The sequence below is a fragment of the Rhea pennata genome, chromosome 11 (genome assembly GCF_028389875.1).
Source record: "Rhea pennata isolate bPtePen1 chromosome 11, bPtePen1.pri, whole genome shotgun sequence".
Taxonomy (NCBI): domain Eukaryota; kingdom Metazoa; phylum Chordata; class Aves; order Rheiformes; family Rheidae; genus Rhea; species Rhea pennata.
The window spans coordinates 1,955,875-1,969,097 of record NC_084673.1 but is presented as its reverse complement, the minus strand read 5'-3'; the positions used below and the strand labels follow the sequence as shown (position 1 = coordinate 1,969,097).

The 13,223-nt window shown below is 49.0% G+C and overlaps 1 protein-coding gene across 2 annotated transcripts; it reads right to left on the bottom strand.

Moving 5' to 3' along the window:
* Nucleotides 1-6,957: 6,957 nt before the first annotated feature.
* On the bottom strand, nucleotides 6,958-12,363 carry LOC134145262 (protein Wnt-11b-like). 2 transcript variants are annotated; one of them, XM_062584618.1, is made up of 6 exons: nucleotides 12,290-12,363; nucleotides 11,646-11,881; nucleotides 10,333-10,610; nucleotides 9,301-9,593; nucleotides 7,998-8,188; nucleotides 6,958-7,462 (listed from the first exon to the last, which is right to left on the bottom strand). In XM_062584618.1, the coding sequence occupies exons 1-5, from the start codon at nucleotides 12,361-12,363 to the stop codon at nucleotides 8,014-8,016; spliced, it is 1,056 nt and encodes a 351-aa protein (XP_062440602.1). In that variant the 3' UTR covers nucleotides 6,958-7,462; nucleotides 7,998-8,013. The 2 variants fall into 2 exon arrangements, with proteins under 2 accessions (XP_062440602.1, XP_062440601.1); XM_062584617.1 differs by having other exon boundaries at nucleotides 6,958-8,188.
* Nucleotides 12,364-13,223: the final 860 nt, after the last annotated feature.

Below are 13,223 nucleotides of genomic sequence, written 5' to 3'. Positions count from 1 at the left end.
AAGTGCAATGCCTCCCATTTCTTCTCTGTGTGGTTTCATTTTGAAGCAAAACTAAGACAAAAAGGTGTTTACATTTCCTTGCTTTTAGCTCCTGAGTACTTTCTTACAATATCTCTGAAATTAAAATAGGGATAAGACAGATAAGAGTTAAAGCAGGACTTCTACGAATTGACATTGATCCATAAGAAGTGCAATAAAAGTAATTGCCCGAGCTGTGAAAAATTTATATGGTGCAGCAGTAATTCAGGGCAGGCTTGAAGCAATTAACCTGCTAGAATGAGTCAGTTTATCATCTGCTGTATTTGTTTTCTTCATACATACATAGGAAACTTGATAAAAGGTTAACCATAAAAAAGAGAACAGCTGTGCATTTAGGTTCCCATATGCTTTGTCCTGAATAGACTCCCAATCATTTTACTATCCTCTCTCTGTGTGACCACTTTGCTTATGCCTGAAAATGCAGAGACCAGTACTGTGAGATTGCATTGTACATTGTGAGATTGCAACACTGAGGCACTGTGTTTATAAAATACTACACTGCCTGTATGTATTGATACGCTGTGCATTCTGTTGTCAACGATTTTATACGTCATTATGCGGTATTCTTGCATACCAGGCAGGAAGTGAAGAACAACACTCTGACCAGCAGTGGGAAAATTAATTAATATAATTACTGGAAGCAGAATGGGGCCAGGAATCAACAGCCATTTGTTCCACCAACACAAAATGCTATGACATCCCTAACAATTACTATTTCCCTTTCAACAAAAAGGCAATGCCACTATCAATGCAGCATTTTCCCCTTACACATGGATTGATTAAAAGCTACAATAAACTTATCAAATCATCACTCCTCATAACTAAGAGCCAAGATTTCAGCAGCACTTTTCTCTTAAGGATCAGAGCTAAAGAGACTGCTAGAGTGAACTCCTTCGCCCTTTGTGTCATCCAGAGATTCTCTGAGGAGTTCAGAGATCACCTTTCCCACAGGAAATCTCTGTTTAATCGTTAACAAGTATCTCCTACAGGCATGCCCTTTTGAGGACTTCACCTGTCAAGCAGCAGTTCAGAGAGCTACAGGCTTGCCCTCCAAATAATTACAAACAGGCTGATGATGGGACACAGGACTCTAGCCCAGCTCTTCGCTTAGCACTGCATAAGGGCCATTTTAACTCAGATTTCCAGGGGCAGAACAGGACCAGCATTCGGACACACACTATCAGTGCTCACCAGACATGAGCTAGACTGAGGGAGTAAGAAATCTGAGTGAGACCCTGTTTTCTCTGAGACAGAGAAGGCCTTACCTCTAAGAGACAAGTGAGTCAACTGACCTGTTAGCCAGCTGGAAGTTGATGAATTTCCCTGCTAGGAGTTAATCGGCCCTTTTTTCACCTGTTGCTTCAATTGGTCAAGAATAGGTTTTACTTACAGCACAAGAGCATGAAATAAGTAGGACCTAGTGACCACAATCACCCACAATCTGCAGGTATTCAGCCCCAGCATAACAAATTGCAAGTACCCATACATGTTGTTCTCCTGCTGCCTGAGGCGTGCTTGGCAGGACACGTTTGTCTGAGCTGCCCCTTCCAATTACAGAGCTAATGTTCTTAACACAAGGAAAAAATAAATGGTTCTTCAGTAGGCATAATTATCTAGCAAGTCCCTATTCACACCACAATGAGCCTCAAGCTGGGGACTACAGGAATAGTAGCTGTGATTAGTTCCACTGCGTGTGAAAAGGGGAGTTCCCAGAGTTTTGACAAGCAGGGGATCAATCTCTTTCACTCTCCAGCTCTACTAGGTGTCTTGGTGCAATAAGTTTTCCACATGAAGTTTACGTCTGGGGATCAGTCTCATCTCAGGTTCTGAAGTGTCTTTGTATTTCCACTTACCATTTCCCAGACATGAAACATGCCCACATGCTTTCTATTATATAGGTAGTAAAACCAGGACTGCCATGATGTATTCCATTTAATGCACATGTGCACAACATCTGGCTTTGCACATCCAGAGGGTCTCTTCAGTGCTTCCCAGGAGCACCAGACACATTACAAGTACATCCAGTCTTCCTGGAAGGTGTTAGAGCTTCTGCATGTGGCCCTACAGCATGATACACGCAAATAACGTTCTAGCCAGACTGAAGTACGCCTGGAAATTCCTTCCTTTACCACACAGCACATGCACAGTGGTCATGGCTGACACAAACACAAGCTGAAAAAGTCCTCAAAGTCTGAGTGGACTGAGTTCTGGGGTGGGGGAGAGGATATGTCTGGAAAAGCCCAGTTGCACAGCAGCCCTGAGGCGGCTCATAGGCCTAAGTCAGCCTCTGATTTGGAGATGAGACTGTTCTGTACATCCTTCCCTGCTTTACTCACCTTCTGACTGCCTTTGGAGATGGTTTCCTCAGGAATGCACACAAGGAAGATGCTGTTATTTAGTGATTCATCAATAAGGCCATGGCATCTTCTCTGCAACTTGAAAAGTGTACTACAAGCAGCCTCCAGTGTGCCACCCACACTACACATGAATGAATTCAAACTAGGCCCTATTGTCCAGAAAACAAGTGAGAGGGAGAAAAAACAGGCTGGTGAAAGGAGACAAAGGTGCTTAGAAATGTAGCATGGCCCATCTGGCTGTGATAAGGATACCACAACATGCAGTTGGCCTGTTTTGCCCCCAACCCTCTGGACCATCAGGTGGTCCCCAAGCCTGTGTGCCTTTGGGTGGTACAGCTGCTGCTTCCCTCCTGAAGGATGTCTCCTTGGTGTGACCTTCCTAGAGAGAGCCCATCATTTTGGCTGCATTCAGCTTGACAGGACTCCAGCAGTCATTTGCTGTGTCCTCACTGCTGAAGACTGCTTACGCAGCAGTCAGCCTTTCCTTGAGAATACTTTTGGCCACATCTCCTTCTAGCAAAGTCCTGTTCTGGTGACAGTGCTGGTATAGGAGCAGGTAACATGGTGCTCCCAGGCTTTTTCTGTTGCATGTCTTTTGTTCTGGAAAGAAACCAATAAGGACCATGGGACAGTTCCTTGACATCAGAGTGTAATTCTCCATGGCAGCCTTTTGTATCTGGGCCTTTTCTCCTCTGATACTGCAAGTTGCTGAAACACATGATTCTGATCTGGAAGGGATTACAGCCTGATCATCTGAGAAGGATGGGAGTCTCTCTTTGTATCTAGTGCAGCCATCGCATCAAGTGCCCTTCCTGCTATGCCCAAGGTCCTTCCAGGCTGCAGTCTAGTTCCCCTAGTCTCATGGCTGTTACTCTTGTTGATTCATCTGTGTCTCCCAGCTGAAGATCCCCATAAGGACAACTCCTGTGATTACTTGGCATCCTCAGAGTGTCGTGATACTGCTGACCACCCCAGAAATAAAGGAGAACAGAGATGCAAAGGTTTTTCCTTAAATACAAGTACTTACTCATATTTGTGTGTTGTGGTGGAATAATGTAGGCACCAGCTGTCCCAAAGGTCAAAGTAACATCCTCCAAATATCTAAAGCAGTACAGACTTTTGTCAACAGCTGAGCCCCAAGCAGTGATGCCATTCCAAGCCTTCTCTTCATTCTGGCTCAGCTTTTGTCTTGGCCAAGGAGCTCCACTGGTGCAGCTGAAGGCCTTGACCCATTCTTCTGTCAGAGCTGCAATCTCAGGGCTGCAGAGAAAAATCATCCCAACATGTTCTTGAACGGAATCACTCACCCCCTAAACTCCTACTTATTCACTAACAGCTAGTTGCCTTTGCTCAGGTTATCCTCCTGGAATAATTTACTGAGTATCCCCAATGAATAAATAAATAAAATAAAAAATCAATGCTTTAGCAGTAAAAGTCAAAGGAATCCATGCAAACCATTCTCTTTTCTATAGACCTTATTGTCCACACAATCTAACCAGCAAGGAATGATCCTGTTCATCTCAGTGTTACTCCTTTCAAACATAAATAAAGAGTCAGGTAGTAACTGAGAGGAGGCTTTTCAGCGCAAACCCATTACCTAGTTCTGGTCATACTTCATGTAGAAGAATAAATTTTCTTCTTTCTTTCTGAGCTCAAGCCAAACTCAGAGCCATCTCTTCCATATCAGTTCACAGCACCAAGAAATGAAAGACTTCTGCATGGCCATAGTAAAATCGGCTCCAGGGATTTCATTCCAGAAAGAAAGATAAACAGAAAGCCACAAGACATTCGGAAAAAAAAAAAAAAAGGCTTAGGAGAGAAAAGTAAAGAGTTATCTGTGTCAACATTTGTAGCAAGCCAGAGGAGGGTACAGGAAGCAGAGGGTAATGCCAGCAGTCTACAAACTCTGATGAGGACTGATCATGAAATTGGGGCAAAAGAAGTATTGGAGGGAATGTCTGAAGGACTGCAAAACCACAACCATTACAAAGATCTCAGTTACAAGGACAGTGCTGCCTTCCTGGTCAAAATTTAATCAAGTCCTGAAGTGGTATCTACTGGAGCTTGAAACATTTGTGGTGGAACAGAAGCTATAGAGGGTTTGGAGAAAAAGCATCTTGTACTGATTTCTCTGGCAGAAGGCATTGCACTGACTGGTGTGGGAAGCCACGGGGTAACATCCACAATCGGGTTGTTCCTATCTTTTACTTCAGAGTGTTCTTGTGCCAGCCTGGGCAGAGGGTAAAGGGCTCTATGTTCCTCTGGCAACTTCCTGTTGGCATTTCTGTCCAGGTAGGGTTAGAGACAGAAAATGTGTTCTGTCAGATGGATCCCCTCAAGTGCATGGTTTGTTTCTTCTAGGCCATCATCTAGTATTAATTTCCTTGTTCTGGCTCTTCGTCCCTGGGAGGCTCTCCAAGGAGTCTAGCAGATCTCACAAGTCTGGTAATTCCAGATGTGGGCCCAGGATTACAACACCTCCCACTCAAAACATTGTCACTTAGCTGTCATCTCCCCACCACAAGCCTTCCTGTCAGCCTGACCCTTTTCATCCTTCAACTAATTACAGTGTTTTCCGATTTCCTCCAGCACAAAAATGGAGCCCAGCGTCTTCACTGCCAAATGACCCCTCCAATCCTTTCCCAGTTCTCCCCTGTTGGGCCTGCAGTCAAAATGCAAGAAGTCAGGGAAGGAGAGGACTCTGCATATTCAGCACTTGACCCTGCCTTTTCCCGGGCAGAAATTCAAATAGGACCTCTGTAGGAGAGGATCACAACACCTCCCCGGGGCATTCCTAGCTATTGTAGCTCTTGTCCTCTACCCCAGGCTGTGTATGTTTGTAGTTACCAAATGCAAATCACATTTCCCACCCTCCTGGCTGATTCTCTCACTCCACAGTATCTTCCCCCTGCTTTTTCTCACCAGCTCATTTTGCAATGCTCTGCAGAGTTCACAGCCCCTCCCAGTTTCACCTCCCTCTGATCTGGCAATGAACAGTGAGGTGGCTATAGAGAAGGCATTTAAGCAATCCTCCTAATTAAGTACCTGCATCACCTCTCCACTTAGCCTGGTTCTGGATACAGAAGTTCCACCCATTTCGCAACCTAGCAGCTTGAAGACTCCCCTTTTCTGAGGAATGTTGGTGACTAACTCCTAATTGCATTTTAAAAGAAAAACTTGAGAGATAGCTTTTTGGCCTTGCAGCTGTGGCTTTGCTGTCACTCTGGGAAGGCTATATTCCAGCAGCCTGATCAAGTGGATGGCACATTAACAACTGATAATGAGAGTTAACTCACTTGGTTAACTATGTGAGCATACGCTTTGCCCTTGAGCATTTCAACTTCCAGCTCCCAGGCTAGTCTCCATCCACCGTTGACGCTCAGCTCTTACTCACTCTTAATATAGAAACCTGGAGCACATTAAAGGGAGGGGACAATTTACAACAAAAGCTTATGAATTGATTCCATGACCCAGCAGAAGCTATTAAAATGATTGAATGAATATGGAAATGAGTAATCTTACAGCTGGACTCAGGGCTGAACACAGCCAATTCCATTCAATGCAAACCACAAATAAAACAAGATCCACGCAAAGCCGCCAGAGTCTCTAGGTCACAGTGTGAACTGCAGGAAATATTCTTAGGATTTCAATCACATTTACCTGTATGCCTCATACTGTAGGTTTTCTGAGCACATGTATTTAGACTCATCCTTTCTCTCCAAAGTCTACATGAACTGGAATCTCTTATTCTATGCAAACACTTGGCCAGCTTCAGTGCTAGAAGCAGTCAGGGCAACAGAGGGAAGGAAAAGGTATATCAGGTCCCCCATCCTGCAACTTCTGACTCCTTGCTGTTCATACACAGTTAGTCCAGTGCACGTTCACAAGGATCAATGTGGATAAGTCCCTGAAGGGAGGGTGTCAAGGGAATGGGAACAAACTCTTTTCACTTGTCCCATGGGACAGGACAAGAGGCAATGAGCAAAAATGGAACCACAGGAAGTTCCACCTGAATGTGAGGGGGAATTTCTTCCCTGTGAGAGTGACAGAGCACTGGAACAGGTTGCCCAGAGAGGTTGTGGAGTCTCCTTCTCCGGAGATCTTCAAGGCCCACCTGGATGCAACCCTGTCTAACATGCTCTAGGTGACCCTGGTTGAGCAGGGGGTTTGGACTAGATGATCTCCAGAGGTCCCTTCCAACCTTACTGATTCTATGATCAGAAAATAAGCCCACACTCAGTTTCCAGACCCAAGGAAGTATTCCGTAACGTTTTCTGTATATGCATAATAGTTGAGGCTGACTGGTAATAATTGTAGGTTCAAGGCAAACCTGGACCAATGAGCAACAGAAAGGGTAAAAACTGTCTTAGAACAAAACCAGTTCTCTGCCACATGAGTTGTGGCACCGTTGTGTCAAGGTGCAGAAACAGTGCTTCACTCTCCTTACAACCACATTTTCCCTGTGCCCAGATGAATTTCAACAGAGTGGAGGAATGAGGCTGTCCTAGGAGACATGTAGGTCTGTCACCAGAAGATATGCTGTAATATGTTTATTTAAAAAGCACACACCAGAACCCCACTTGTATTAACTAAGCAAGTACGGAGACTGAAGGTTCATTCTTATTTCCCTATGGTCCGGAAGTCATGCCCTTTCTCCAGGCCAGAGTACCAGATGGTGGTGGCAGAGGGAATAGGCTGAATACCCTTGTGAGCTAACAGAAGTGCAGGAAGGATGAGTGAGCATACTTGTTGAATGGTCTTCCACCTCCAACACAAGTTCAGAGGGCAGAAACTACCAGGCTACCATGGTTGTTTTCTTAATATAAGGTCGATGTGTGCAGTTTTCCAAACCAATCTGCTTAGGCAGCCTGCAGGACCTCTCCTGCCCATAGGCTTGTATGTTAGCGTCAGTCACAGATGAAGCCTCTCGTTACTGAGGAGAAGCAATCTCCATGAAGATCTTGGAGAAGATTGATGAGTCTCCTGGAGCAATATTTGGTTCTCCCTATGTCCAAACATGGCCTTCATTTCAGATGCTGTGAAAGACACTGGACAAGTATCTGCCCCTGGGGAGGAACATTTAGTGGTGTGGGGTGAGCCCACAGCAGAAACCAGCCCCCCAAACCAACTGCTCATGACCCCCTCACCCTAAGCAGCAGCTTTCTTCCCTTGCAGCCTTCTCCCAATGAGCAGCTCTTTTCCTCCTTTCCCATCCATCACTCCTAGCTTTCAGGCCACTGTCAAAAATCTCCTGCAAAGAGACAATGGCAGTCCAGGGTCCCCATTCACCCCTGGAGAAAAGAGTCTGTGCGTGCAGAGTGATAAATGGTGTGTCCCCAGCAGGAGACAGAGGGCTGGACACTCCTGATCAGCTACAGAAGGACTGCCCTTTGTGTCGCTCTGGAGAGATGGGGGAAAGGTCAGCCTCAGGTTTTAGACTCTCCCTCATCACTTGGTTTGTGGTCTACCACAGTAATGCCAGAGTCCAGGCTTCCAGCACAGCCCCCTTCTTGCTATAGCTCAGAGCATCCCTTGCAGTTGGCGTTCGGTCTCCAGATGCACACTGGAGGGTACCAGCACAAGGAGTCTTCCCCTGCCTACCGTGAAGCCTCTCATGTTATTTACAGACGTATCTCTCCACCATCCGCCGGCACTTCTTGCACACCACGTAGCAGCACCAGTGATACTTGCAGTGACACCTCTCCACCACCTCTTCAGTGTAGGCGTTGTAGCCACGGCCACAGCACATCAGGTTGCAGCTATCACTGCCCACAGAGGTCTTGTTGCACTGCCTGACAATGACAGGACATACAAGCAAGAATTCAGAGAATGTACATGTCCACCCATCATGGTGGCAGAAGAGGGTACAGGCCACAGCTATCTGCCCTGGCTTCCTGCCAAAGATTTCTTGCCCATAGCAAGCAGCAGCAAGATGCAAGGGGAAATCAGAGGCTGCTGGTGGCACACACTGACTGCAGTTGATTTCTGCTCATGTTACTATGACAGTGCAAACACTGTGCCAGCAGCTGTGACTGAGGATGGACACACACTATATCACGCTGCTGCAGGAACTTCCAGTGGAGAAGGAAGGGAGGATGGCTAGGACCAGTTACTTCTGCTATTGCTAGATCTAACAGGGATTGCAAGTCACAGCCCTGAGGCAACTTTGGCTCAGCCTTCAGACTATGCTTCCCCACCCTTCTAGACCACACACAGCCCCACACAAATACACCCCAGAAAGAGGACCTCCAGGAAGCACCACAGACTCCAAGGACTGCTGAACCTTCCTCCTCTGGTCACAGGCAGGCAGCACCCATAGGTTTGCAGGGAGGGGCAAGAATTTTCCTTCCTAACTCCACTCACTGAAATGTCTGGATCCTGTCCTGGAGCAGAGTAGAGCTGATGGACTATCAGTGATGGCCTGCTAGGCTCCCAATTGCCTTTACTCCCACATAAAAGCAACATCTGCCATCCTGCCCATAGAGCTTAAAATATGCAATGACTTCCCAGCAGGCCTCATGGTGTCCACATCTAACTGGGAACTGTCCATCCACATAAACTTCCTAGTGTGCTCTCAAACCAAGCGGTACTGACACTCATAAATAGCCGGGTGTTACCTTAAGCCAGAGAAGGTGCCGCATGAGACAACACAATGGAAAGGGTGTTCTCCCTGCCTAAGTCCTCGTCAGGCCCACTCATACAGTCTGCCTCTGCAGATACAGGAGGCTACGGAACTTACTACAGCAGATGTAAGAAACACTCCAGTCTGCAAAAAGCTATGGCAGTTGCACTTCTTTCCACTAAACTGCTGAGAGACTGCAGAGAGTGTCCAGAGAGTATTTCTGGTTACAGAAGCTCTCTGTATTGGAGGTTGATCTGTTACATAGCTGGAGCAGTTTCTTACCTATCCTGCGTCCCCAGAGATCCCAGCTGGAGATTCACAGTGCAGTAGTCTGGAGAGTTGATTAGATAAACCAAATCAGTCTCTTTCACTGGCCTCACATCCATTTCTTTGGGTATTAGCTGCTTCCTGGGTCCCAGGAGCCGGTGGGTCACCTTGATAGCTGCCAGGTACTTGGATTTGAGGTCAGAGGCAATTTCACCCAGGTTTGGTAGTCCCTTCCAACAGGTCTTAACTGAACAGGAGCCTGAAACACCATGACATTTGCACTTGGTTTCCAAGGAATCACTCAATACCTGCAGAAGACAGGAAAACAGAAGAATTTACTTTTGCTTTCTCCTGGTACCCACCCTACTGATTTATTTACAAGAGCATCCACAGGAAGCTTCAAGAGATAAAAAAGCTCTGCTGCTTTCTACCACCCGAGAAACTTCTTTTTACTTATTTGAAGGTAAAAGAAAACAATGCTATTGTGACAGCAAGAGAATGCTTTCTTTGCAATGAATGCAATGAGGCAATCAAGGACTGAGTCCTGCTTCATTCCCATAGTGATAAGAACGTCATCTTTGGGAAAATACCAGCTGGAGTTTGAAGTGGGGCCAGACGTTTTCTTAACTTACATGTGCTGGCCACAGAGATGGCCAAGTCCTCATCTCGGGAACACAACTGCATGAAAGCACGAAGGAATTAGCAGTTCTCAGTATAGCTGATAAGCACAGCCGACAGCATTCCTTGAGCGGAGCAGCATCCCAAAGCAGAATGGACCTTTGCTTTCCATTAGAAAGGCATAAAGAAGTAGTGTAACATAAAGTGGGGAACACCTCCCTACTTGTGTAAGGGGTACAGGGATAAACATGTGTGTGTGTCTGCAAGCAGATGTAGCTCCATTTTAACAATTTAGTTGCCTCCTCACTTTAAGGACAGTGTCCCAACAATCTGGGCACATTCTACAACCTTACAGTAGGCTCCCAGCCATCCAAGTTGCCTCGCTATGTGCCCCTGTCGTAGCAATTTGTGGCCAGTGACCATACCCACCTGTCGGCCCACAGCATTGTTATGCAGATTCATGGCCTTGAGAGCCTGTGTTCTCAGCTTGCTGGATTTTAAGGGACTGTCAGCAAAAGCAGCACCGAGCTGGAGGCCATAGCGCAGGTTGTCCCCACAGCCACCCCATCGGAAGTCAGGCCCTGGGACCTCAGATGGGACAGATCCACAGGAACAGAGAGGGAGTTCTCCTGAGGCACAGGCCTGAGCAATAGAGTGTGTGACAGCAGCAGCAGCAAGAGCATGGACAAAGGCGGATTCTCTGGTACCTAGAAAGAAAAGGGGAAACATGCTGCACCCACCAAAACACATCAAGTCAAAAAGCTCGCAATGCAAAGAGGTTTCCCAGTGCCAAGCAAGTCACCTGCGACTGGTTCCATTTCTACCCACTACCAACAGGTGCATTTTGGAGAGATTTCAGCAAAAAAACAACGGCACTTCTCCACATACAGTGGGGATAGGGAAAACATGACTCATTAGGGCTGACACTCAGATGTGCTGGGCTGGAGCACACCATGGCTAGCACTGCTCAGCCTCAGTAGTCCTTACAAGCATAACACTGTAGGAAAGTCCTGCACTGCTTTCCACAGCACTTGTCCCACTCTCATGAATCTTGAGTCCCTACACACCTGAAGTCCTTCCAACACTTCACAGATGTGCTGTGTAAGTCAGCACCGGGCATTTTCTCTTCCCTTTCTCTTCTCCCTCTGACTCAATCCAACTTAGTCACCTTTGTACCGCTGCGATACACCTCACTGTATCAGCCTCACGCTCTCTGCCAGACTTTTCCATGTCCTCAGTACTGCTATCCCTGGTAAACACTGCTACATGCCACTAAAGACAGACTCAGGAGAATATTTTAATTGCAAATGTTACCTTCTTTTTTGTAACAAAATAAAGCTTAGGCCTAACACATTTTTCTTGTGCTCCATATTTTTAACCTGTGCCCTCTATTATATTATCTGCTCATTATATAGCCTCTGTTTCTGCTGGATTAGAGCTCTTCCCCGCTTTTCAGAGCCTCTAGCAATTGGTTTTGTCTGAAATCGGAGTTAGTATGTGATGTCCTTACTGAACTTCAGTCACCCCTCTGCATGTACTCTGGTCAGGTCCTGATCTAAAATGCATGGAGTAACACCTCTGTAATGACAGCAAGTTTTCTCCAACACATCTGAGGCAGAATTGAAGCCCATCAAACCAACAGCAGCTTTGTTCGTTAAAGCACTGTTTAAAGCACCGTTTGCCCCAAAAGGTACGAGAAGCAGAAAGAGAAGCATGGAAACACCAGACGAAGCTTCCTTTACCTTTTACCAGGTCAGGACCGAAGGCTGGGGCGCGCCGGATGGAGGAACAGTTCCACCGCATGTCTGTGAAGGTTTTCTGGCAGACGCTCTTGGTCTCGGTGGCGGCCCGGACGATGCTGTGCATGACCTCCAGGTTCCTCCGGCACATCTGGAACTGGTCAGGCACCATGCCCGCGAGCAGCCGGCAGTGCTGGGTTTCGTTCCAGGCCACCCGGCTGCCACTCTCTGTCAGCCCGCTGCAGGGAGAGGCCAGGCGTGAGGAGGGGGCGCGTGGACACCCCCTCCGAGGGATGGGGGACCAGGGGCTGAGTGCTGGGGGCCAGGCCCGGGGGAGACCTGCTGTGCCCCGGCAGGGCTGGCCGTGGCAGGGGAGCCGCGAGGGGAGCCGCTCAGAGGGGGGAGGCAGCCATAGGGCAGGAAAGGGGGCCCTGAGGGGAGCCTGGAGGGGGAGAGCCCTGAGGGGGGGGCAGCCCTGAGGAGGCAGGAGGGGCTCCAAGGAGGTTGGGGGGGGGGCAACGGGGGCCCCCAGGGGAGCCGTCGGGGGGGGGGGCAGAGCTCCAATGCGGGGGCAGAGCCCCAGGGGAGCCGTGAGGGGGGCACAGGAGGGGGGCAGAGGAGGGGAGCCCCCAGCCCCCCCTACTCACAGCCACCGGATGGCCGCGGAGAGGCCGAGCTGGCAGAGCAGCGCGGCGGCGGCGGGCACGACGGGGCGGCCCATGGCTGGGGCCGCGCCGGGGCCGGGGCTGCGGCTGGGGCCGGGGCCGCGCGGCGCCGCCGCCCCCTTTTATAGCCCGCGGGCGCCGGGCTCCTTCCCACCCGCGGAGGGGAACAAAGGCGGTTTCGGTGCCATTCGCGGCTCCCCAGCGGGTTAGAGCCGTCGGGGCGCGGCCCCGGCCCCCCGCCGGCCCCGCAGACGGCCCGGGAACGGCAGCCTAACGCCCCTACACCCGGCGCTAGCGGGGATCGCTCCCCAAACGGCATCGGGGCCGTCGCTCTCTTAGGGGGCCGCGCAGCCGGGGGCACGGCCCCGCCGTCGGGGCGCGAAGCAGCGGGCGTCTGCCCGGTGCCGCTAACCCGGAGCCGTCCGGGTGACGCTACGCGGCAGTCGTCCCCGCAAAGTCCTCACCTCCCACCTGTGACTTCTTGCTCCCCAGCAAGGCACAGAGGAGCCGGTTGCAGTAAGCCCCGGCGCGGGAGACAGGGCCCAGCCCATACCTGGCACCTCCTGGGTTTAGGGAGCTTCTGCTTTTGCATCTTCTCTGCGAGAGGGAGGTGACTGGACCACAAAGCAAATGCACATTTCTTTGCTCTGCAGATGAAAACTCATCTATGTGACTAGCTGGCAGTGGTCAGAAAGGGCAGAAGTGGCTGGCAAAAGCTGCTCCTATTTCCTGTCTTTTTCTCACTTTCTTTGCAGAAAGCTTTAAACTTGCATTTTCCTTGACCCAGGAAGTGTAAGTCTCTCGGCCATCTGCCTCCTCTGCCTCCGGAGCCCCACAACGAGCGCGGGCTCTCCAACAACAAGCAGGGCTCCAGATGCACATGCGTTGGTCAGGATGTGGACTGGGCATCTCCACA